At 50.2% G+C, this 25342-nt stretch overlaps 2 protein-coding genes across 10 annotated transcripts in view; one reads left to right on the top strand and one right to left on the bottom strand.

Moving 5' to 3' along the window:
- DNAJA3 (DnaJ heat shock protein family (Hsp40) member A3) overlaps positions 1–11505 on the bottom strand; it is a 30115-nt gene extending 18610 nt beyond the window's left edge. For 2 of the 7 annotated variants that reach the window (XR_004666759.3, XM_034939706.3), the window contains exons 1-3: positions 11244–11488; positions 3753–3886; positions 817–900 (exon numbers count right to left, since the gene is read on the bottom strand). Coding sequence is in view for 6 of the 7 variants with exons in the window: in XM_034939706.3 (XP_034795597.1) it covers positions 817–900; positions 3753–3886; positions 11244–11454 (429 nt within the window). In the remaining variant the exon portion in view is untranslated. Of the gene's footprint in view, positions 1–816; positions 901–3752; positions 3887–11243 lie in introns of all 7 variants that reach the window. The other 5 variants (XM_003815117.5, XM_055099270.2, XM_003815116.4 and 2 more) reach the window with 4 other exon arrangements.
- Positions 11506–11557: 52 nt separating this feature from the next.
- The window catches only part of CORO7 (coronin 7), a 70279-nt gene continuing 56494 nt past the window's right edge, over positions 11558–25342 (top strand). The window contains exons 1-5 of one of the 3 annotated variants that reach the window (XM_055099269.1): positions 11558–11684; positions 16448–16529; positions 20050–20552; positions 23596–23692; positions 24217–24291. In XM_055099269.1, the coding sequence (XP_054955244.1) occupies positions 20493–20552; positions 23596–23692; positions 24217–24291 (232 nt within the window). In that variant the 5' untranslated portion in view covers positions 11558–11684; positions 16448–16529; positions 20050–20492. Of the gene's footprint in view, positions 11685–12552; positions 12626–16447; positions 16530–20049; positions 20553–23595; positions 23693–24216; positions 24292–25342 lie in introns of those variants that run through there. The other 2 variants (XM_034939701.2, XM_034939702.3) reach the window with 2 other exon arrangements.

The raw sequence follows: 25342 nt of genomic DNA, 5'->3' as shown, positions 1-25342 counted from the left end.
GTCGCCCAGGCTGGAGTGCAGTGGCGCAATCTCAGCTCACTGCAAGCTCCGCCTCCCGGGTTCACGCCATTCTCCTGCCTCAGCCTCCCCAGCACCTGGGACTACAGGCACACGCCGCCATGCCCGGCTAATTTTTTGTATTTTTAGTAGAGACGGGGTTTCACCGTGTTAGCCAGGATGGTCTCGATCTCCTGACCTCGTGATCCACCCGCCTTGGCCTCCCAAAGTGCTGGGATTACAGGCATGAGCCACCGCGCCTGGCCTGGATCCTGTTCTTCATTGAGAGTCCAAGTTAGTCTTAGAATGTTGTTTTTTTTTTTTTAATTTTTTATTTTTTGAGAGAAGGTCTTGTTCTGTTGCCCAGACCATAGTTCTATGGCACAATCATGGCATCATGGGTCACTGCAGCTTTGAGCCCCTCAAGTGATGAACCTGACTCAGCCTCCCAAGTAGCTGGGTTTACAAGTGCGCCACCACCATGCCTGGTGATTTTTTTTTTTTTTTTTTTTTTTTTTGTAGAGACGTGGTCTTACTACATTGCCCAAGCTGGTCTCAAACTCCTAGGGTCAAGCCAACTCCTGAGGTCAAGTGATCCTCCTGCCTCAGTTTCCCAAAGTGCTAGGACTACAGGAGTGAGCCACCATGCTTGGCCTGGAATCTCTTTTTTTTTATTTTTTTTAACAAGATTACTTGGAGCAGGGACATGGCCTTCACACTAGACTGTATGACACACCAGGCTGTCCCAGGTAGCAATGCAATCTTTGATTAATACACATAGCTGAACAGCAGTGACCGCATGCACCGAAGTCATATTACCTCATAGGCTTCTGCCAGCTGGGAGAACTTCTCCTTGGCTTTGGGATCATCCTTATTTGTGTCAGGGTGATACTTCTTGGCAAGCTAAGGGAAAAACATGATAAATTACTCCAGATACAATGTGAACCCCAAATACCAGAAACAACAAAACCCCCAATACAACAGAACCCCAAATACCAGTCATAATTATGTTCCCTTTATAAAAGTTGTCTCTCGGCTGGGTGCAGTGGCTCACACCTGTAATCCCAACACTTTGGGAAGTGAAGGCAGGCAGATCACTTAAGCTCAGGAGTTCAACACCAGCCTGGGCAACACGGCGAAACCCCTCTCCACCAAAAATACAAAAAATTAGTCAGGCATGGTGGCACATGCCTGTGGTCCCAGCTACTCAGGAGGCTGAAGCACGAGAATCACTTGAACCTGGGAGGTGGAGGTTGCAGTGAGCAGAGATCGAGGCACTGCACTCCAGCCTAGGTGACGGAGTGAGATTCTGTCCGCCCCAAAAATAATAATAATAATGATCTGTTTTAATGTATCCATCTCTTAACTTGAGGGCAGGAACTGATTCTGATGTATCTTTGCCCTTAGCACCCAGCATGACTTAGAATAGGTAAATGAACAAAAAAGAAAAACAAATTTTTAAAAAGGGGGCCGGGTGCAGTGGCTCATGCCTGTTATCCCAGCACTTTGAGATGCTGAGCTGGGTGGATCACCAGAGGTCAGGAGTTTGAGAACAGCCTGGCCAACATGGCGAAACCCCATCTCTACTAAAAATACAAAAATTAGCCAGGTATGGTCACGCGCGCCTATAAACACAGGTACTCGGGAGGCTGAGGCAGGAGAATTGCTTGAGCCTGGGAGACAGAGGTTGCAGTGAGCCAAGACTGCACCACTGCACTCCAGCCTGAGCCACACGGCGAGACTCTGTCTGAAAAAAGAAAAAATTTTTAAAAAGGGAAGAAAATGACTGAATAAATAGACGTCTCTGCTGTTTCAATTATTTTTGTAGGTAAATAAAATACAGTAATTGCTACAGCTTTAACTGATCTTTTTACTTCCGTGCCTAAAAATCTGAATGGTTCTCTAAATTAAGTCTTTCTCTTAAATTATGTCTCTGGGACTTACTAAGGGCCTCAAATCAACTGTCGTGTGAGTCCAACCCAGCCTCCATCTTTTCAATCTTTTCCCACTCTTGGATCAGGCACCTGACTCTTGAGCTCAGGAAGAGACAGGCCATTCGCTCTTCACAGGCCAGGATCTCTGCTTCCTGTCCCCATGCCTCTGTTCATTCCATTACAACCCAATTAAAAGTGGGCAATGGATCCAAACACACGTTTCTCCAAAGACATACTAATAGCCAACATGCACAAGAAAGATGCTCACCATCATTAGTCATCAGGGAAAAGGCAAATCGAAACTCTAACGAGATAGCATTTCATATTCACTAGGGTCGTAATTAAAAAGACAGATGATAATAGTTAAGTGTTCACTGGGATGTGGAGAAATCATGGCCCTCATATGCTGCTGGTGGGAATGTAAAATGGTGCAGCTGCTTTGAAAAAGGCTGGCAGCTTCTCAAAAGGTTAAACATCCAGTTACCATATGACTCAGCAACTATACTCCTAAATATCCAAGAGAACAGAAAACGTGTCTACACAAAAACTTACATATGAATGTCTATATAGCAGCACTGTTCATGATAGCAAAAAGTGGAAAATATCCAAATGTCCATCAAACGATGAATAAACAAAATGTGATTAATCCACGCAACAGATTATTTGACCATAAAAAGGGATGAAGTATTGACACAAACTATAACACAGATGAACCCTGAAAACATTATGTGAATGAAAGAAGCCAAGACACACAAAAGGATACATATTGTATGATTCCCTGTATATGAATATTGAGAATAGGCAAATCCAAAGAGGCAGGATGCAGATTAGCAGCTGCTAGGGACCGGGGAGAGAGGACAATGGAAGGGGAGTGCTAATGAATACAGAGTTTCTTTTCGAGGTAATGAAAATGTCCTAAAGTTGACTGTGGTGACAGGTGCACAACTCCAGTGAACTGTGCACTTATAAAAAGCTGTCAATCCTACAATGGTGCCTCCAATATTGATTTTATTTTGTTGGTCAGAGCAAACCAAGGGTCTAGGAACCAGTGGTGTAGACATCTCGTATACAACTTTACTCAGCTACCCTAACTACCCTAATAGATCCTGGGATACAATGGGAATTTCACATTTTCCAGGTTAAGAAAGGGCCAGGCGCGGTGGCTCACGCCTGTAATCCCAGCACTGTGGGAGGCTGAGGCAGGTGAATCACCTGAGGTCAGGAGTTTAAGACCAGCCTGACCAACAAAGTGAAACCGCGTCTCTACTAAAAATACAAAAAAAAATTAGCCGGGTGTGGTGGCAGGTGCCTATAGTCCCAGCTACTTGGGAGGCGGACACAGGAGAACTGCTTGAACCCAGGAGGCAGAGGTTGCAGTGAGCCGAGATTGCGCCACTGCACTCCAGCCTCAGCAACGGAGTGAGACTCCATCTCAAAAAAAAAAAAAAAAAAGAAAGGAAAGGAAGTAATTCTAAACCTCTAAACTTTTATCTGGATGCAAAGAATAACTACCTAAAACTTAGACTAGCATATCTACTGATTCAGAAAATACAGATTAAATTTAATTACGAAAACAGCTCTAGAAAAAAAAACTTCTTAAAATCTCTGGTTTGGACTCGCCTCTTTTTTCTGAAGCACCAACCTCTAAAGCACTGTGCATCGAAAAACAGTCTAGCAAAGTCCAGCTTTATCACACCCTTCTATACTATCAGCTCATGAGACCTATCCATATGGGCACATACGCTGTACTGATCAGGATCACATGGGATCAACAACATTCCTACCACAATTTGGTCACCAAAACCTGACTTCCATACAGACCTGATAATAGGCTTTCTTGATCTCTTTCTGGCTGGCATTTCGAGGCACTCCTAATATCTGGTAATAATCTTCTTTGGCCAAAGGGGCACTCGTGTGGAAGGAGGCAGTACAAATGAAAGGGTAATGTTTTGTTCCTAAAAAGGAAAAAACAAAGAAAATCACTCTGGCAATGTTCTCAACAGAAGAAAACTGTGAGTACATGACCCCCCAGGCTATATCTGTGAAGGAACAAACAAACTGATAAGGTTTGGCTGTGTCCCCACCCAGATCTCATCTAGAATTTTACTTCCCATAATCCCCACGTCATGGGAGGGACCTGATGGGAGGTAATTGAATCACAGGAGCGGTTACCTCCATGCTGGTCTCGCGATAATAAGTTCTCATGAGATCTGATAGTTTTATGAGGGGCTCACCCTTTTGCTCATTCTTCCTGCTGCCATGTTAAGAAGGATGTGTTGGCTTCCCCTTCCGCCACGATCGCTGAGGCCTCCCCAGCCATGCTGAACTGTTGAGTTAAATAAACCTCTTTCCTTTAAAATTTACCCAGTCTTAGGTATGTCTTTATTAGCTGCATGAGAACAGACTAATACACAGGCTACAGCTTTAGGGCTGTTCCCTAATGCACTTCAATAATGGCTAAGGAAGCCACAGTATTCAATTAATATTAAACTATGTCAGAGTATTGGATGAGGCTGATTCTCCTCGCTTATACTACTGGAGTGGTCTCAGTAAACCACTAAAGGAATAATACTCCTGACTGGGAGATGATTAAAAAGGGATTCAGCTCCCCCCTCTTATGCCACATGAGCACTTACCATTTGCTAGGTATTTTCATATTTTCATATTTTTCTGTCACATTTAATGCTTAACAACTCCCCACATTCTTTTCCCTCTATCTTGCAGCCTTGGGTATCTACTTAAGGAGCAGTTCTCAAGACTGCGCTCCCTGGACCAACAGCATCATTAGACTGATGAAAACACAGATGTTCAAGCCCTACTCCAGACATTCACCAGAAACTCAGGAGGTCTCCACCCACTAGATGCCAGTAGAGAACTCCCCGTCTCCAGGCATTGCCAAATGTCCCCTGGGAAGTAAAAGTGTCCCCTGCTGAGAACCAATGACAACTCAATCTAAGAAGGTCGGGGAAGAACTTCTAGGCATCAGCTGTTAAGCTGCAGAAACTGGCTAAGCTGCCCAGGAAAGCATTTGCCACTTTCAGTGGAAAACAAATGGCGGTTACTAACTAGGATGACTTTGTACTTTGGATCTGGATTCACAGCACCTTTTTTAATAGCAAGACACCAACTGCTTAAGAAACAAGGATGTTTTAGTTCATCCACTTAACAGATAGGAAGAGCAGGTTTTTTGTTTTTTGAGATGGAGTCTCGCTCTGTCGCCCAGGCTGGAGTGCAGTGGCGCGATCCTGGCTCACTGCAAGCTCCACTTTCCGGGTTCACGCCATTCTCCTGCCTCAGCCTTCCAAGTAGCTGGGACTATGGGCGCCTGCCACCACACCCGGCTAATTTTTTCATATTTTTAGTAGAGACGGGGTTTCGCAGTGTTAGACAGGATGGTCTCAATCTCCTGACCTCATGATCCGCCTGCCTCGACCTCCTAAAGTGCTGGGATTACAGGCGTGAGCCACCGTGCCCGGCAGGCTTTTTGTTTCTTTGTTTTTTGAGACGGAGTTTCGCTCTTCTTGCCCAGACTGGCATGCAGTGGTGCGATTTTGGCTCACTGCAACCTCCGCCTGCTGGGTTCAAGCGACTCTCCTGCCTCAGCCTCCCAAGTAACTGGGACTACAGGCGTGTGCCACCACGCCCAGACTGGAGGTGTTTTAATAGATGAAATCTGTTTAAAAAGTGAATAAGCCGGGCCGGGTATGGTGGCTCCTGCCTGTAATCCCAGCACTTTGGGAGGCCAAGGCGGGTGGATCACCTGAGGTCAGGAGTTAGAGACCAGCCTGACCAACATGGAGAAACCCCATCTCTACTAAAAATAAAAAATTAGCCGGATGTGGTGGTGCATGCCTGTAATCCCAGCTAGTAAGGAGGCTGAAGCAAGAGAATCACTTGAACCTGGGGGGCAGAGGTTGCAGTGAGCCAAGGTCGCGCCATTGCACTCCAGCCTGGGCAACAGGAGCGAAACTCCATCACAGGAAAAAAAAAGAAATAAAAAAGAAATAAAAATAAGCCTGGGCACAGTGGCTCTCGCCTGTAATCCCAGCACTTTGGGAACCTGAGGCGTGAGGATTGCTTGAGCCCAGGAGTTCGAAACCAGCCTGGGCAACACAGAGACCCTGTCTCTATTAAAAATAAATAAATAAATGGATCAAAGACTTGAACTTATATGACATACTAGATATTTGTAAATAAACTTATCACATGGAAAAAAAAGAGAGAGAGACAGAAATAGGCTAAAGAGGACTTTGAATCCATACAGATTTATACCTATAACTAAACTAGATGGCAGTGGTGGCAGTGGTGGTTAGAGATGATAATGATTAATGGGGCCTAGGAATAGGAAGGGCCTTACAGCTATGCTAAGGAGTCTGGATTTTATCCTAAGAGCAATAGGGAGCCACTGCAAATGTTAAACAAAGAACCCATTAGGTTTGCATGAGAAACAACTCTAGGCCGGGCAAGGTGGCTCACGCCTATTGTAATCCCAGCACTTTGGGAGGCCGAGGCGGGTGGATCACTTGAGGTCAGGAGTTCGAGACCAAGCTGGCCAACATGGTGAAATCTTGTCTCTACTAAAAATACAAAAATTAGCCGGTCATGGTGGCGCACGCCTGTAATCCCAGCTACTTGGGAGGCTGAGGCATGAGAATTGTTTGAACCTGGGAGGCTGAGGTTGCAGTGAGCCAAGATCGCGCCATTGCACTCCAGCCTGGGCGACAGAGCAAGACTCCACCTGAAAAAAAAAAAAAAAAAAAAAAAAGAGAAACAACTCTAGGAAGCCTGGGAGACTACTCGAAGTTAATCAGCACAAAACACAACCAGAGGTTGGTTGAGCACATCCAAGTAGGAGGCCAGGTAAAGGATGATCAGACAGGAGAATGAATAGGAATGGTCAGGATACTTAAAATTAGAAATAGGAAATAAATCCGTGTGTTTGGCACACCCAATATCCTCGGGATACAAAAAGCACACTGGAAGTAGTAGGGGTCAGGAGACCACTTTGTGTTTCTTCAGTCAGACTTGAGAAAACACTAGACCTGACTTATTATTGAACTTGTACTCAACCCTCTTTTTATTTCGGAGTAAGGGGTTGCCCGGCCCAGTCCAGCCTCTCTCTCACCACTCATTCCAATGCCAGAAGGCTGAGGCTGGTAGTGACCTGTGGCAGCTGTGGCTTCAACATTATGGGCAGAGAACACGGACAGGAGTTAGTACAGAGATAGTAACACACAAAACTGCATGTGGATAAAGACAAATCACGTTTAATTACAAGATTGATGGCTTTGTTTTTTCTTTTTTTGAGACAGAGTCTCACTCTGTCGCCCAGGCTGGAGTGCAGTGGTGTGATCTCGGTTCACTGCAACCTCCATCTCCCAGGTTTGAGCGATTCTTCTGCTTTAGCCTCTCAAGTAGCCAGGACTATAGGCGCACACCACCACACCTGGCTAATTTTTGTATTTTTAGTAGGTAAGAAGTTTCACCATGTTGGCCAGGCTGGTCTCGAACTCCTGACCTCAAGTGATCCGCCGGCCTCATCCTACCAAAGTGCTGGGGTTACAGGCATGAGCCACCATCCCCAGTCTGATGACTTTTGACATTATCCAAAGGGCATCAATGATTAACAATAATTAGAGTTCATTTAATAGACTATTTTATCAGATATGACCAGTAAATGTCCTGTCCTTTTTAGAACAACCCAGAATAAAATAAGCCTCCAAGTCGTTCTAAGAATGGCCAACCCACTGTCCAACAACTGCTTTCTTTTTTTTTTTTCTGACAGGGAGTTTGTCTCTTGTTGCCCAGGCTGGAGGGCAGTGGCGCGATCTCGGCTCACTGCAACCTCTGCCTCCTGGGTTCAAGCGATTCTCCTGCCTCAGCCTCCCGAGTAGCTGGGATTACAGGAACCCGCCACCACGCCTGACCAATTTTTTCTATTTTTAGTAGAGACAAGCTTTGGCCATCTTGGCCAGGCTGGTCTCAAACTCCTGACCTCAGGTGATCGACCCACCTCCCAAAGTAATGGGATTGCAGGCATGAGCCACCATACCTGGCCACCAACAACTGCTTTCTTTCTGCTTGGAAGAAAAGTCACATCTAAAATGTTGTTATGTCATCTTACTACTAGATTTGAGACAAGATCACAGACTAGTGTTTGGACGCTGAGGTAATGACCTTTTCAAATTTTTTTTTTTTTAAGAGACAGGGGTCTCATTATGTTGCCTAGGCCAAATTCAAATTCCTGGACTCCAGCAATCCTCCCACCTCAACCTCCTGAGTAGCTAGGACTATAGAGGCTCGCCACCACATGGCTTCTCAGTTGATGACTTAATTAATTTTTTGGTAGAGAAAGAGTCATACTCTGTCGCCCAGGCTGGAGTGCAGTGGCATCATCATGGCTCACTGCAGCCTCAATCTTCTGGGCTCAAGTGAAACTCCCACCTCAGCCTCCCAAGCAGCTGGGAGTACAGGCAGTTGCCACCATAGTTGGCTAATTTTTTTTTTTTGAGACACAGTTTTGCTCTTGTTGATCAGGCTGTAGTGCAATGGCACTAACTCGGCTCACGGCAACCTCCGACTTTCACGTTCAAGCAATTCTCCTGCCCCAGCCTCCCGAGTACCCGGGTTTACAGGCATGCGCCACCAGGCCTGGCTAATTTTGTATTTTTTGTAGAGACGGGGTTTCTCCATGTTGATCAGGCTGGTCTCAAACTCCTGACTTCAGGTGATCCGCCCGCATAGGCCTCCCAAAGTGCTGGGATTACAGGCGTGAGCCACCATGTCCGGCCACAGTCAGCTAATTTTTAAAAATCTTTTTGTAGGCCGGGCGCGGTGACTCACACCTGTAATCCCAGCACTTTAGGAGGCTGAGGTGGACAGATCATGGGTAAAGAGATCGAGACCATCCTGGCCAATATGGTGAAATCCAGTATCTGCTAAAAATACAAAAATTAACTGGGAGTGGTGGCACGTGCCTGTAGTCCCAGCTACTCAGGAGACTGAGGCAGGAGGATCACTTGAACCCAGGAAGCGGAGGATGCGGTGAGCCGAGATCACGGTGAGTCAAGACCATGGTGAGCCGAGATCGCACCACTGCACTCCAGCCTGGCTACAGAGCAAGACTCCGTCTCAAACAAACAAACAAACAAAATCTTGGCCGGGCGCGGTGGCTCACACCTGTAATCCCAGCACTTTGGGAGGCGGAGGCGGGTGGATCACGAGGTCAGGAGATCGAGACGTCCTGGCTAACACAGTGAAACTCCATCTCTACTAAAAATACAAAAAATTAGCTGGGCGCAGTTGCAGGTGCCTGTAGTCCCAGCTACTCGGGAGGCTGAGGCAGGAGAATGGCGTGAACCCGGGAGGCGGAGCTTGCAGTGAGCTGAGATAGCGCCACTGCACTCCAGCCTGGGCAACACAGCGAGACTCCGTCTCAAAAAAAAAAAAAATTCATTCTGTTGGCCAGGTGCAGTGGCTGATGCCTGTAATCCCAGCACTTTGGGAAGCTGAAGCAAGGGAATCACTTTAGCCCAGCCTGGGTAACATGGTGAAACCCCATCTACAGAAAACTAGCTGGGTGTGGTGGTGCATGCCTGTAGTCCCAGCTACTCAGGAGGCTGAGGATGGAGGATCGATTGAACCTGGGAGGTCAAGGTTGCACTGAGTTGTAATTGTGCCTCTGCACCAGTCTGGGCAACAGGAGGCCCTGTCTTAAAAAATAATTAAATACATAAATAATCATTCTCTTAACCAAACACACATCCAATCTCTTTGTTCTCTGCCATCTCCTCAGTGCCCAGAACAGTGGCTGGCAAACAATTGGCCTCAATTAATACCTGTGAATGAATGAATTTTCAGACAGACGCTCCAAGGGGTTAAATAATACACCCCGCTCACACACGCTGGGGAAGTTCACCCCTGAAGCCCAGGCTCTTTTCTTTACATTGCATGAAGTAACCACAATTACTGATACTTTAACGACTGTCTACTATGTAACTATTACAAACTGGATTGCAACAGGAAGTTAGTTGGTATAAATTATCTTGTCAGGGCCCTTTAATTAATCTTTATAAATTTATAGATAGCTTAAATATCATTTGCACAAATTCTAGAGGACACAAAACTAGCACAATTCAGGTACGTACAACACATAGCACAAAACACACGGCATAAGAAAACACGGCTAAGCAGGGCACGGTGGTTCACGCCTGTAATCCCAGCACTTTGGGAAGCCAAGGGGAGGCGGATCACCTGAGGTCTGGAGTTTGAGACCAGCCTGGCCAACATGGCGAAATCCCGTCTCTATTAAAGATACAAAAATTGGCCAGGCGTGGTGGCGCATGCCTCTAGTTCCAGCTACTGGGGAGGCTGAGGCAGGATAATCTCTTGAACCCAGGAGGCGGAGGTTGCAATGAGTCGAGATTGAGCCACTGCACTCCGGCCTGGGCAACAGAGCAAGATTCAGTTTCAAAGAAAAAAGAAAGAAAAGAAAAGAAAACATGACTAAGCACTTCAAGACTTAATGTATAATTCAGTGTCATCTCAGGCAATGAAATCAAGCCTCCACCTCCTTGTGACATTTATAAGTGGTTTAACATCTAATCCTCAGTATCTTTATGAAATGGAATAACAGTGCCTATCATGTGGAAATGTGATGTAAGGGGAAAACCATGCCTGGCCAACAGTAAGTGCTCAATAAATGTCTGACTGTGTTATTATTACAATCACCAACTAAAGACTTCTAAAAAGATTGTTAACTGTGCCCTTCAATTAGCACCACGTGGTAGAAAGAGCGTAAACTATGACATGACTGCTTTGGGTTTGAGACAACTCTTCTAGTCTAACTCCATGACCTTGGGCTGGTCGATTCCTCCGTTGAATCTCAGTTTCTCATTCTTTAAAATGTTGATGACGGCAGGCATCTTGCAGGGTTGTTGTAACAAAGTACCTAGGCCTCTCCGAATGGCAGTTAGCTCTTCCCTTCCGCTACGGGCTAGAGGGTGGAGAGATGGGAAAGGAAGAGGACGAGGGAGCAGCGGCCTCCAGAAATGTTGACAGAGAGGTGAAGGTTCACGATCTACGGGGCGTTTCATCACCGCCGCCGGGGGCTCCACGCTTCTCTCCCTTCCTTGACGGCTGAGCAGCCACTGGGGCCTCCCCGCCTCCTGCCTGTCTGTGTCTCCGGCAATTGTGCATCCGCGTCGGAAGACACCCTCCACCCCACTACCCCTGCAGCCGTAGTCACAGCGAGGAGACTCACTCCTTTCTAGGCCCTGAAACCGCCACTCGGAAGTTGGAACCTGCCCTCACCTGTCAGGCTGACACCAGGTCTCAATGTCAGCAGCGCTCGGGGGCCGCGAGAGGTCAGGGAAGACGCAAAGGCGGGGACGCTCAGCTTGCGGCTCAGCCATGCCCCCACCACGCCCTCCCTGGGCGGCCGGGCCCCTCTACCCGATATAGCCGGCAGCCGCGGGGTCCCCACAACCACCAGCAACCAGCGTGTGGAGCACCGCGCAGCCATCTTGGCCCGGAGACACTGCGCCTGCGCCGCCCGGCTCTAGGGGGCCTCGCGGGAACGGCGGGCGCGCGTAGAGGCGCATGCGTCGCGCACGCGCAGCCGCACCGTACGCGTAGCCGCAGCCAACGCGCCTTCCGGGTGGCCATCGCCGAAACGGGGTTTGCTCTGAAGAGTGTTGTTAGGTAGACTCGCCGTGCAGAACCTCCTTATTCTGTGCTAGACAACCAATGAGTGTACGTTATCGGTGTAAGGACGTGGTTGAATGTAGCCGAACTTAAGTGGTCCGAGAGTTCTGACTAAGGGCGAGACTACAAGTCCCAGCATACAACGCGGCCCTCCGTCGCGCCGCTCCCAGCATGTAGTGCGTGGTTTCCTCCTGCTGACCCTGAGACTTACGACGAATTGCGTGAGTTCTACTCATGCCGTCTCCGCGCGCTTCTAGTAAATCTTCGTCGCCACCCCCAAAATCCTGGCCGCAGCCTCACTTTCTCTTAGGCTGATTCCCCACCCGCCTCCTCTAACAAGACTCAGTTCTCCTTTTTTTCTTTTTTTTTTTTTTTTGACAGAGAGTCTCGCTCTGTCGCCAGGCTGGAGTGCAGTGGCGCGATCTCAACTCACTGCAACCTCCTCCTCCCGGGTTCAAGCAATTCTCTGCCTCAGTCTCCCGAGTAGCAGGGATTACAGGCGCGTGCCACCACGCCCGGCTAATTTTTTTGTATTTTTAGTAGAGATGGGGTTTCACCATCTTGGCCAGGCTGGGTCTTGAACTCCTGACCTCGTGATCCACCCGTCTCGGCCTCCCAGAGTGCTGGGATTACAGGCGAGAGCCACCGCGCCGACCTCAGCTCTCTCCTTAAGCGTGTTAGCCTTCTCCAAACCTGCAGTGAACTTGCTGGTTCAGAATGGGAGCCGTGCTGCCCAAAAACTAAATTAGTAAAACTTGTGAGCGCCTACTGTGTGTCATGCATGTTCTAGAATATCGGGGATACAGTGATGCATGATACACCATCCCTGCTCGGGAGGAGCAAACAATGACTCGAGAGAGGCTCCTTAGCAACTAACAATGTTAAATGCTATCACAGGAATAAGCACTGTTACAGTCATACAAGGTGAAGGAGTCATTCCATTTCTAAAATGGGAGAGAGGAAGTTTGGGATGTCAGGGCTTCTAAGAGGTAAGATTGAAACTGAACATCGATGAAAAGTGTGTCAGGTAGGGATGGAGTATTCCAAGTAGCCTGAACTTAAGAAACAAATGTCTAAGATATGAAAGTGTTTGCCTTCTTTGCTTAAACCCTAAATTTAAGAGTATGTGATGAGGCCGGTCGCGGTGACTCAAGCCTGTAATTCCAGCATTTTGGGAGGCCGAGGTGGCGGCGGATCACGAGGTCAGGAGTGCCAGACCAGCCTGGCCAACATGGTGAAACCCCGTCTCTACGAAAAATACAAAAATTAGCCAGTCATGGTAGCACGCACCTGTAGTCCCAGCTACTCGGGAGGCTGAAGCAGGAGACTCGCTTGAACCCAGGAGGCGGAGGTTGCAGTGAGCCAAGATCGCGCCACTGCACTCCAGCCTGGGCAAAAGAGAGAAACTCCATCTCAAAAAAAAAAAAAAAAAAAAAAAGTGGCCGGGCGCAGTGGCTCATGCCTGTAATCCCAGCACTTTGGGAGGCCAAGGCGGGCGGATCACCTGAGGTCCGGAGTTCGAGACCAGCCTGACCAACATGGAGAAACCCCGTCTCTACTAAAAATACAAAATTAGCCGGGCGTGGTGGCACATGCCTGTAATCCCAGCTACTCCGGAGGCTGAGGCAGGAGAATGGCTTGAACCCGGGAGGTGGAGGTTGCAGTGAGCCGAGATCACGCCATTGCACTCCAGCCTGGGCAAAAAGAGCGAAACTCTGTCTCAAAAAAAAAGTATGTGATGAGATGAGGCTAGGAAGGGAGACCTGACCTGGTTAGTCTTGCAAAGGACTTTCAATTTTCACACTCCCACCATCATAACCACCTCAAGCAATGGGAAAAAAACCTGAGGATTCTTGGTTGGATTTAAAACAAACTGTGCTCATAAATCTTCACCCCCATCCCCAAAGCCTGGGAATCTGTGCTACTCCCCCTCCCCCCTACTCCCAGCATTGTACACCAAATTTTTGTGTACGTGGATGTTAATTTGGGTAGATACCCATAGCTTTCGTCAAATTCTCCACAGGCATTGAGACTCGAAGATTAAAAACCACCGGTCCTGCCAGGCACGGTGGCTCACGCCTGTAATCCCAGCACTCTGGGAGGCTGAGGCAGGCGGATCACCTGAGGTCAGCAGTTCGAGACTAGCCTGACCAACATGGAGAAACCCCGTCTCTACTAAAAATACAAAATTAGCTGGATGTGGTGGTGCATGCCTGTAATCCCAGCTACTCGGGAAGCTGAGGCAGGAGAATTGCTTGAACCCAGGAGGCGGAGGTTGCGGTGAGCCGAGATCGCGCCATTGCACTCCAGCCTGGGCAACAAGAGTGAAACTCCCTCTCAAAAAAAAATAATAATAATAAATAAATAAAACCACCAGTCCTTTGAAGAACAGTGACCAAGCTATTGTAAATTGCAAGTAATAGTTGGAGAGAGTTTGGGCTACGGAATGGGGAGGACTGAGATGAACAAGGGTGTTGGGAGGTGAGCAAGAGTTCCTTTAATACATTCAGCAAATACTTAAATGACCAGCATAGTGATGAAGAGTATGGGTTCTGGGCCAGGCACAATGGCTCACGCTTGTAATCCCAGCACTCTGGGAGGCTGAGGCGGGCGGATCACCTGAGGTCAGGAGTTCAAGACAAGCCTGGCCAACACGATGAAACCCTGTCTCTACTAAAAATACAAAAATTAGCCGGGAATGGTGGCAGGCGCCTGTAATCCCAGTACTCGGGAGGCTGAGGCAGGAGAATTGCTTGAACCCGGGAGGCAGAGGTTGCCGTGAGCTGAGATAGTGCCACTGCACTCCAGCCTGGGTGACAGAGTGAGACTTTGTCTCAAAAAAAAAAGATACGGGTTCTGACTGGGCGCGGTGGCTCATGCCTGTAATCCCAGCGCTCTGGGAGGCCGAGGAGGGCAGATCACAACGTCAGGAGTTCAAGACCAGTCTGGCCAACATAGTTAAACCCCGTCTCTACTAAAAATACAAAAATTAGCCAGGTATGGTGGCAATGCCTGTATTCCCAGCTACTCGGGAGGCTGAGGCAGGAGAATTGCTTGAATCAAGGAGATGGAGGTTGCAGTGAGCCAAGATTGCGGCACTGCACTCCAGCCTGGGCGACAGAGTGAGGCTCTGTCTCAAAAATAAAGAGAAAAAGAGTATGGGTTCTGTGCTAGGCATGGTGGCTCATGCCTGTCAGTCCCTGCACCTTGGGAGGCCAAGGCAGGAGAATCACTTGGGCCCAGAAGTTCAAGACCAGCCTTGGCAACATAGCAAGACCTCATCTTTACAAAAAAAATTTTTTTTAATTGGCCGGGCATGGTGGCGCATGCTTGTGATCCCAGTTATTTGGGAGGCCGAGGTGGGAGGACCACTTCAGTCCAGGAGTTCAAGGCTACAGTGAGCTATGATAGTGCCACTGCATTGCAGCCTGAGCAACAGAGCAAGACACTTTCTCAAAAAAAAAAAAAAAGTATAGCTCTGGAGTCAGACAGCCTGGGATTGAATTCTAGCTGTGCCACTTACCAGCTGTGTGTCCTTGGGCAACTTACTTCACTCTGTTCTTCTGTTTCCTTTTCTCTATAATGGGGACATAGGCCGGGCACGGTGGCTCACACCTGTAATCCCAGCATTTTGAGAGGCGGAGGTGGGAGGATTGCTTGAGTCTGGGAGGCTGAGGCTGCAATGGGCCATGATTGTGCCACCGCACTCCAGCCTGGGTGACAAATGGAGACCATATGCCAAATAAATAAATGAGGACTTAATAGTAACGACGTCGGCCAGGCGTGGTGGCTCACGCCTGTAATCTCAGCACTTTGGGAGGCCGAGGTGGGGGGATCACCTGAGGTTCAAGAGCAGCCTGGCCAACATGGTGAAACCCCGTCTGTACTAAAGAGTACAAAAATTGCCGGGTGTGGTGGCTTACGCCTGTAATCCTAGCACTTTGGGAGGCCGAGGCAGGTGGATCACCTGAGGTCAGGAGTTCAAGACCAGCCTGGGCCACTTGGTGAAACCCTGTCACTACAAAAATACAAAAATGAGCCGGGCACAGTGGCACGTGCCTATAATCCCAGCTACTTGGGAGGCTGAGGCATGGGAATCACTTGAACCCAGGGGGTGGAGGCTGCAGTGAGCTGAGATTGCACCACTGCACTCCAGCCTGGGCAACAGTGAGACTCTGCCTCAAAAAAAAAAAAAAACATTTCACCAGGTGTGGTGGCGCGCACCTGTAGTCCCAGTTACTGGGGAGACTGAGGCAGGAGAATCACTTGAACCTGGGAGGCGGAGGTTGCAGTGAGCCGAGATCACGCCACTGCATTCCAGCCTGCACAACACAGCAAGACTCTGTCTCAAAATAAAGCAAAACAAAAAATAGTAATGTCCTCAAAGGGTCATCTGAGTGAAATAATCATGTAAAGGCTTCCTATAGTACTTGATGTGTAGCCATTGCTCAATCTGTGTTGGCCCCATGTGCCAAGCTGTACTAAGCACTGAGGATACTAAGAACTCAGACAGAGTTGCTTACTCACGGGGAGCCCAAAATTTAGGGGAAATGGGGGTTGGGGGAATGCTGCTGGTTGAGAAGAACAACTTTCAAGTATAGAAGCTGAAAACAAGAGCCAAAAGGACTTTCATTTACTACCTCAGAGTGAGTGAGGAACTAGAGGAGAGCTCAGTAATATGAAAACTGTCACCGTTGTAACTTCCCCCCCTTTTTTTCTTTGTATTTTCGTTTATCCCCCATCTATTTCCCCATAATGATGAACAGTAAAAATCCTCCACGTTGAAATGGTGTGTGTGTTCTTGTTTTCAGGGATAGCAGGAAGGCTGATGGTTGGGGAGCCAGTATTTTCTATTATGAAGCAGAGAACTCTTAAGGAGTGGAGTGGATGACGGTAATTACCAAAAGAGAGGACAAAGTCCTTGGGATCTGCCACACAGAAGAAAGAAAAACATGGGGAAGACTCCCAGCTGAGAGCAGCCTGGGCCTATGCCTGGTCTCTTTTTGGTTAGACTTTATTATTATTTATTTTTGAGACAGTGTTTTGCTCTTGTTGTCCAGGCTGGAGTGCAATGGCACGATCTTGACTCACTGCAACCTCCACCTCCTGGGTTCAAGCGATTCTCCTGCCTCAGCCTCCTGAGTAGCTGGGATTACAGGCATGCACCACTGCACCCAGCTAATTTTGTATTTTTGGTACAGATGGGGTTTCGCCATTTTGGCCAGGCTGGTCTCGAACTCCTGACCTTAAGTGATCTGCCCGCCTCAGTCTCCCAAAGTGCTGAGATTACAGGCATGAGCCACTGTTCCCTGGCTTTGTTTTCTATTTTGATATGAGCACAACCCTATGAGGTAGGTAGCGGGAGGACTATTCCCATTTTTACAAACAGACACCACCCCGCCCACAAAGAAAAAAAACAACAATAAAATAAGCTCTGAAAGATGAAAAGACTTGTCCAAGGCCACATAGCTAGTAAGTGAGTGAATCAAGACCCAAGCCCAGGTCTTCTCACAATAAAACCGTGTTTTTTTCCTTTAAACCACGTGCCTATCAATCGTCATTGCGATCAGTATCTCCCAAGCATATGGCTCTTGGGAGTTTCTGAAGTACTTTCTCATGCTTATTTTCATTTGCTTTTCACAACAAAAGAGAGGCAGGGCAAGCATTTATTACTACCATGGGTACAAACTGCTGCCCTGCCTTTCAAGGACTTCTGCTGCAACTGGACACAAATGGATCCATCCCAGGCTTGTTGCCAAAGACTGCAGAAGCCACAAGCTACACCTATCCTCAGTGCCAGTCAGAATATGATCCCGTGTTCTCCAGGCAGAAGCTCAAAAATGTGAGCTTTAAGGAGAAACAGGCCGGGCACAGTGGCTCACGTTTGTAATCCTAGCACTTTGGGAGGCCGAGGTGGGCAGACAGCCTGAGCTCAGGAGTTTGAGACCAGCCTGGGCAACATGGCAAAATCCCATATCTACTAAAAATTCAAAAATTAGCCAGGCATGGTGGTATGCACCTGTAATCCCAGCTACTCGGGAGGCTGAGGTAGGAAAATCGCTTTAATCCAGGAGACAGGTTGTGGTGAGCTGAGATCACGGCAGTGCACTGCCTTGGCAACAGAGACTTTGTCTCAAAAAAAAAAAAAAAAGAAAGGAGAAACAAATGTTACTTGCAAAGGGAACACAAAGTCGTAAGCGTTTCCCCCTCCACACTTTCATTTCACTAGACCAGCAATTCCACAGAGCCCTTTCCCCATCTCCTGAGCTGTGGATATCTGTGAGAGCTGCGAAGGGGTTTAATGGTGCTCCCCGACAGTGCTGGGCTGAAGGCAATGGGAGACAAGACGGTCTCTGTGATTTCTTGCTGAAACCACTGATCATTTGAAGTATAATGGGACTGGCCAAGTTCATGGCTGCCAATGGCTGCAACTCTCCCATGTGAGCTCAGAGATCTTTTACAGAGGGCGGAAGAGCCTGAGCCCAGCTCTTCAGGGGCATGATTTGTCTTAAGTGTAGCATTTTCTTTACTTCACACAGAGTATAGGACAATTCCAAGTGGGTGAGGAATGTGTGGTCCAGATGTTCTGGTCTGTGATGTCTGTAGCAGGTGCAGTTCCCTATGAAAGGGGATGATGAGCTGTGCCTCGGTTGCCTAGGATCCAGTGGGACCACTGTCCTGATGATTTTCTTTCTTTCTTTTTTTTTTTTGAGACAAAATCTCGCTTTTGTCCCCCATACTGGAGTGCAATGGCATGATCTCGGCTCATTGCAACCTCCACCTCCCGGGTTCAAGTGATTCTCCTGCCACAGCCTCCCGAGTAGCTGGGATTACAGGCACCTGCCACCACGCCTTGTATTTTTAGTAGAGATGGGGTTTCACCATGGTGGCCAGGCTGGTCTTGAACTCCTGACCTCAGGTGATCCACTCACCTCGGCCTCCCAAAGTGCTGGGATTATAGGTGTGAGCCACCATGCCCAGCCACTTGATGATTTTCTTTTTTTTTCTTTTTCTTTTTCTTTTTTTTTGAGACAGAGTCTCGCCCTGTCACCCAAGCTGGAGTTCAGTGGCACGATCTGGACTCACTGCAACCTCCGCATCCCAGGTTCAAGCAGTTCTCTGCCTCAGCCTCCCAAGTAGCTGGGATTACAAGCACCCACCACCACGCCCAGCTAATTTTTGTATTTTTAGGACAGACAGGGTTTCACCATCTTGGCCAGGCTGGTCTTGAACTCCTGACCTCGTGATCCACCCACCTTGGCCTCCCAAAGTGCTGGGATTACAGGCGTGAGCTACCGCGCCCGGCCAACCTGATGATTTTCTAAAAACCTTTTTGGACTGGGCGCAGTGGCTTATGCCTCTAATCCCAGCACTTTGGGAGGCTGAGGCAGGTGGATCACTTGAGGTCAGGAGTTTGAGACCAGCCTGGCCAACATGGCAAAATCCCATCTCTACTAAAAATACAAAAATTAGGAGTAGTGGCGCACACCTGTAATCCCAGCTGCTTGGGAGGCTGAGGCAGGAGAATCGCTTGAACTCAGGAGGTGGAGGTTGCAGTGAGCTGAGATGACACCACTGCACTCCAGCCTGGGCAACAGAGTGAGACTCTGTCTCAAAACAAACAAACAAAAAGCCTTTTCAATAAACCACAAGTGACTTTGGTTCACAGTAAATATACTTCTGCCCGAACTAAGATAAAATGTAAGCATTGCTTTTCAAACCTTAGAAATGCAAGAATCAGCTGGGTGCGTTGGCTCATTCCTATAATCCCCACACTTTGGCAGGCCAAGTTGGGAGGACTGCTTGAGTCTCGTTCGAGACCAGCCTGACCAACATGGTGAAACCCCGTCTCTTACTAAAAATAAAAAATTAGTTGGGCGCGGTGGCAGGCGCCTGTAATCCCAGCTATTCGGGAGGCTGAGGCAAGAGAATTGCTTGAACCCGCGAGGCAGAGGGTGCAGTGAGCCGAGATCGCGCCACTGCACTCCAGCCTGGGTGACAGGGACTCCGTGTCAAATAAATGAATAAATACTAAAGAAAAATTAAAAGCTATTATTATTATTATTATTATTTTTAGAGGCAGGGTCTCTTTCTGTCTCCCAGGCTGGAGTGCAGTGGCACGATCACAGATAACTGCAGCCTCGACCTCTTGGGCTCAAGGGATACTCCTGCCTCAGTCTCCCAAAGTTCGGGATTACAGACCTGAGCCACCGCGCTTGGCCGGATGCAGAGCGCCTGGCCCGATGCAGAGGCTTTTGAGTAGGCCCGTGGACAGGGATTTGCTTTAGACCTGGGCCCGTGTTCCCCCTCTGCCTCTTACCACTGGTGTGACCTGGGGACCGACAGTTTACACTCTCCTTTAGCCAGGGGTTTCCTGTCTCTGAAATGGAGCTAATTTCTCCCCTCTCTACAGGAAGAGGTAGATAGTGCTGGAAGGCGTGCTAGGTACACCGCAAAGACTCCACAGCAAATCCTGCACACAAAATCGCGAATGCTGCAGCCCAGACCCCACGCAAGCAAGCACCGCAGGAGACGTGGGCTGACAGCTGCGCCCCACGTGACCTCCCACCCGCGCCAGTCCGTCCCCTCGGTATCAGGGCGTGGCCTCGCGGGGCGGCCGTACCTGGATTGGCCGGGAGGCGGGACCGGTGGTGCGCGCGCGAAAGGAGAGGGGCTTGGGGGCGTGGCCCAGGGGGCCGCAGACGGCTGCGATTGGCAGTGGGGCGTGCCGGGGGCGTGACCGCGGCATTGGGTCCTGGGTGGGGCCGAGGCAGCGGGAGTCGCGGTTGCTCAGCGTGCACCTGAGACCCGACGCCCGGGGTCCTCGAAGACGCGTCCGCCGCCGTGCCCGTCGCCATGAACCGCTTCAGGGTGTCCAAGTTCCGGCACACCGAGGCTCGGCCGCCCCGCCGCGAGGTGAGTCCGGCCCGAGGACCGGGCGCTGTCGCCTCGGGCCCCGTCCGGCTGCCCCTCCCCCTGCCCGGACCCCACAGGGGTGCCCCCCAGGGCCGTCTGGACCCCCGAGACCTCCATCCCCGAGGAACCCCCTTCAGGCCAGGGCCCCGGCGTCCGGGCCGTTTCGTCGCCGCCGGAGGGCAGAGTCCGGCACTCCCGTGACTCGCTCTGGCGCTCGGTGACCCTGGCGGTCTGCCCGCCTCGCCCACCTCGCCCCGGGACCCCCGAGGCGGCGCAGCCCTCCTAGCCGGGGCCCAGGCCTGCGAGGCCGCCTGCCTTCCCAGCTTCCGGTCGGCCTCGCCGGGAGCCGGGGCTCGGGGCGCTGCCGGCGCCTGGCTCCTCCTCCCTGCCGCCCCGGGTCGCCCCTGCCCCTGGCTGGGCTGTGGGGAGACGCCCCTCTCTCCTCTGGCCCCGGCGAGCCCGAGTGTGTCAGTGGTGGGGAGGGAGCCCCTCGGCCGCACGCGCCCCTCCCTCGGGTTTCCGCCGGTGCTTCCTCCTCTCGCTGCTGGCGCAAGCTCTTCCTTTATCTCGGTGATGCTGCCACGGCTGGGTGGGGCCTGGGGAAGCCTGAGCAGGTGGAGCCCCAAAGAATTGCTGAGCCAGGTGCCGGGAGACCCTTCGGACCCCCGAAACGGCAGGAGGACTGATGAGGGGTGCGCCTTGGAAACGATGTCAGCTCTGCTCTTCCGCTTTCCGTGTTATTTGTAAGGCCTGGGAGTGTCCTCCGATAACTGGGCCTAGGAGTTGACCTCAAGTGACCCCATCAGGGTCCCAGAGCAAGTCAGGGCAGTCTGGGTAGAGGTTCCGTTTTTGTAGTCTGGACTATATTTCCTCTGCTTCCACTTTATGCTGTGCTAAGCTGCTGGAGACATCCCGGTGAACACAACGGCATTTTCCTTCCCCTGTGGCACTTGTAGCCTCATGAGGGAGACAGCAAGCAGACAAACAAGAGCATTGGAGGTTTTCATAACGACATTGAAGAACACACATGAGGGACTGGGATGGAGAATGGAGGGGGCCAGTCTCAGTAGCGTGGTCAGGAAAGGCTGCCTGGAGTAGATGGCATTTTAGCTGAGGCCAGAAGGGTGAGAATTGAGAAACAGCCTGGTGGAGAAATGGAAAGTGAGCATGAGTGGACGGAGGGGATGGCCGGGGCAGTATGGTGACAGATGAGTCCAGAGTGGTCCTGCAGAACCCAAGGGCCACCGGAAGAAGTTGGGTTTTATTCTGAATGCAGTGCAGAGCCATTGAAAAGTTAGGGGGAGGGGCTGGATACCATGACTCACGATAATCCCAGTACTTTGGGTGGACTGCTTTGAGCTCAGGAGTTCGAGACCAGCCTGGGCAACATTGCGAAACCCCTCTGAACAACAAGTTAAAGAAAAAAAATTAGTCAGGTGTGGTGACTCACTCCCGTGGTCCCAGCTACTTGGGAGGCTGAGGTTGGAGGATCTCTTGAGCCCAGGAAGTGGAGGTTGCAGTGAGCCGAGATTGTGCCACTACACACCAGCCTGGGCAATAGAGTGAGACACTGTCTCAAAAAAAGAAAAAAACAAACAAGAAAAGTTAGGAGGAGGTACCTAGGTTTGCATCAAGACAGCCGGTGGCTCTGAGTGCAGTTAAGTACTGCTTGGAGGGGTCTGGAGAATACTTGAGGGGCCCTAATTCTTGCTCCTGGGTGGGCCTTAGTCCAGCAACATAAACAGATAGGCATGGAACTACAGACTGTAGGGAGAGCTTAAAACAGTTTATGTTAGGGAGGCGGGAGAACAGGTGATCTGTTCTTTTCAGAGATATTTGCAGTCACTGTGTTTATACAGTAAACATGAATCAGGAGGGAGAAATAATAGGGTGGGACTGATGCTCTAACCATGGCAGGTGAACACTGATATAGAAACTTCAGGTGGTGGAGGTGGTTTCCGGGGTGCTATGGGTGGGTGGAGTGGGAAACATGGGTGTCCTGTCATCGAGGGCAGGAAGGAGTGCTGAGCGGTGGTTTGACAACAGAGAAAATGTGTGGACCTTGCAGATCTTAGTTTCAGAAACGTGCTCCTCTGCCTCCCCTTGGGTGGGGGTGTTTCTTTTACTGACTTATGAGACTTTGTGGAAAGGTGTGTCCTGATGAGGCCAGGCCTTGGTGGTTCCCCTCTCTGAGCTTGGGTGTTTTTCTCCGGGTACTTGGAGGAGGCCTGGCCACATTTTGCATTTTCTTTTTCTTTTTTTGAGATGGAGTCTCGCTCTGTTGCCCAGGCAGGAGTGCAGTGGCATGATCTCGGCTCACTGCAACTTCCGCCTCCCAGGTTCAAGTGATTCTCCTCCCTCAACCTCCTGAGTAGCTGGAATTGTAGGTGCCCGCCACCATGCCGGATAATTTTTGTATTTTTAGTAGAGATAGGGTTTCGCCATGTTGGCCAGGCTGGTTTCGAACTTCTGACCTCAGGATGATCTGCCTGCCTCAGCCTCCCAAAGTGCTGGGATTACAGGCATGAACCACCGCACCTGGCCCACATTTTACATTTCCTAAGGGACTTCGTGAGTGGGGACAGAATTTGATTTGAAGTAATACAACACGGCTGGGGGCGGAGGCTCATGCCTGTAATCCCAGCACTTTGGGAGACCAAGGCAGGCAGATCACTTGAGGCCAGGAGTTCGAGACCAGCCTGGCCAACATGGTGAAACCCCATCTCTACTAACAATACAAAAATTAGCTGGGCTTGGTGTTGGGCGCCTGTAATCCCAGCTACTCAGGAGGCTGAGGCAGGAGGATCACTTGAACCCAAGAGGCAGAAATTGCAGTGATCCAAGATCGCGCCACTGCACTCTAGCCTGGGTGACAGAGTGAGACCCTGTCTCAAAAAGAAAAGAAAAGTAAATAAAAGAATGCATCTCGAATGGTGCAGCTTTGAGCTAGAGTTCCCCAGATTATGCCCCACCTCTTGCTTTAGGCATGCATGGAGGTGGAACCCTGGCTCTCACCACATACTTCTTTACTCTTGATTTTCAGTCCTGGATCAGTGAAATTCGAGCAGGAACCGCCCCTTCATGCAGGAACCACATCAAATCAAGCTGCAGCTTGATCGCCTTCAACTCCGACCGTCCTGGTAGGGAATGGCCATGAGTGTGGAGATTTGCTCACATACTCGGTCATCGTCACCATAGATGGGGTGGGGAGCAGGGGCAGGCTTGGTGTATTTGGAGACTTGGAACGGAACTGCTTTGGGGGGCTCAGAGGTGAGCCCCATGCCAGACCTTAGACCCCCACAAACTGGTCCAGGCGCAGTAATCTGATTGCTTTTGATTAGGACATATGTGTGTACAAACCACAGGCAAGAGCATGGCCAGGAGGGCTGGGAGGGCCCCACGCCCCTTTCGTATGACCCGTGTTAAAAAGAGAGGACCTCTCGCCTAATGTCTTCTGTATCCATCTGAGGCATGGATGGCTCATGCATGGGGCCAGAACCTACCCATAGGCCATTGCTACGTGCAGAGGATATGATCTTGTGATTGGTAGAGGCTCTGGGAAGGTCCGAGGCTGAGCTGCTGGATTTCATCTCTGAGATCCCTGGGCAAGGAGGTGGGTGGCCCTGTGGGGCCTGAAGTCAGAGTCCCCGTGTTTGTTTAACAGGTGTACTGGGCATTGTGCCTCTGCAAGGCCAAGGAGAGGACAAGCGACGCGTGGCCCACCTGGGCTGCCATTCAGGTGAGTGGGTGTCTGACTAGTGGGTGAAGCCTGAAACTTGCACCTCCCTCTCCAGGGCCAGAAATTCATCCTCACCTGGTCCCACTGCCGCATGGCTTGCCAGGTCCCTCCTGTCGCCCTGTCTGTGCACTCTCTGAGAGACAGTGGGGCTCAGAAGGCTTCCTACTGGTGTAGAATTCTGGCCTGGGCAGAGAGGAGGGAAGCTGTGTGCTCCGGTTGTGAGCTGGATGGAGCGGGGTGTGCAGTGGCCGCCCCAGGCTCCAGGCTGATGCTGGCTCCCTGTCCCTGCCGAGGACTCCATGTTGGATGGCTCTGAGCCCTCCGTCTTCTGCTGGAGTCCCCTCTCCACCAGGCATCCTCCCCAGCCCAGCCGCTCGGGGCCCTCCAAGGAGGTCGCTGTGTCGGGCTGCAGGGGTGGAGATAGGCCCTCACAAAGAGACCTTTTGTGTGCCGCAGCTGCTTCTGGGGGCGTCCAGCAGCCTGCCTGGCAGGCTGCCCGCCTCGAGGGAACAGTTTGCTCGCCTCAGATGGAGGCAGAGCAGCCCAGCTGGCCTCGCCTCTCACTGTCCAGCTGCAGCGGCCGCGGGCCCAGTCTCTCTGGCCTGCATTTCTGGCTGCTTGTTTGGAGGCCTTCGGGTGAGGGAAGGCGGTTGATGCCTGGTCCTCAGGCTGGGTGTGCAGGGTCGTGAAGGGGTTCTGATATGATAATGATGGTGGTTAATAACAACAGGAAAGATTTATGGAGATTGCTCTCTGTACTAAGTACGTTAGCTGAGTTTTCTCATCTAAACTTTTAAAAAAAAATTTTAAAAAGTATATAGAGACGAGGTCTTGCTATATTGCCTGGGCTGGTCTCAAACTCCTGGGCTCAAGCAATCCTCCCAAGTCAACCTCCCAAAGTACTGGCATTACAGGTGTGATCCACCAGGCCCAGCCAACGTTACCTGTTTTTTGTTTGTTTTTGTGACAGGGTCTTGCTCTGTCACTCAGGCTGGAGTGCAGTGGCATAATCATGGCTCACTGTAGCCTTGACCTCCTGGGCTCAAGCAAT

This window comes from Pan paniscus, chromosome 18 (assembly GCF_029289425.2).
Source record: "Pan paniscus chromosome 18, NHGRI_mPanPan1-v2.0_pri, whole genome shotgun sequence".
NCBI classification, from domain to species: Eukaryota; Metazoa; Chordata; class Mammalia; order Primates; family Hominidae; genus Pan; species Pan paniscus.
The sequence above is the reverse complement of the archived record's forward strand: the minus strand, read 5'-3'. Positions and strand labels throughout refer to the sequence as shown.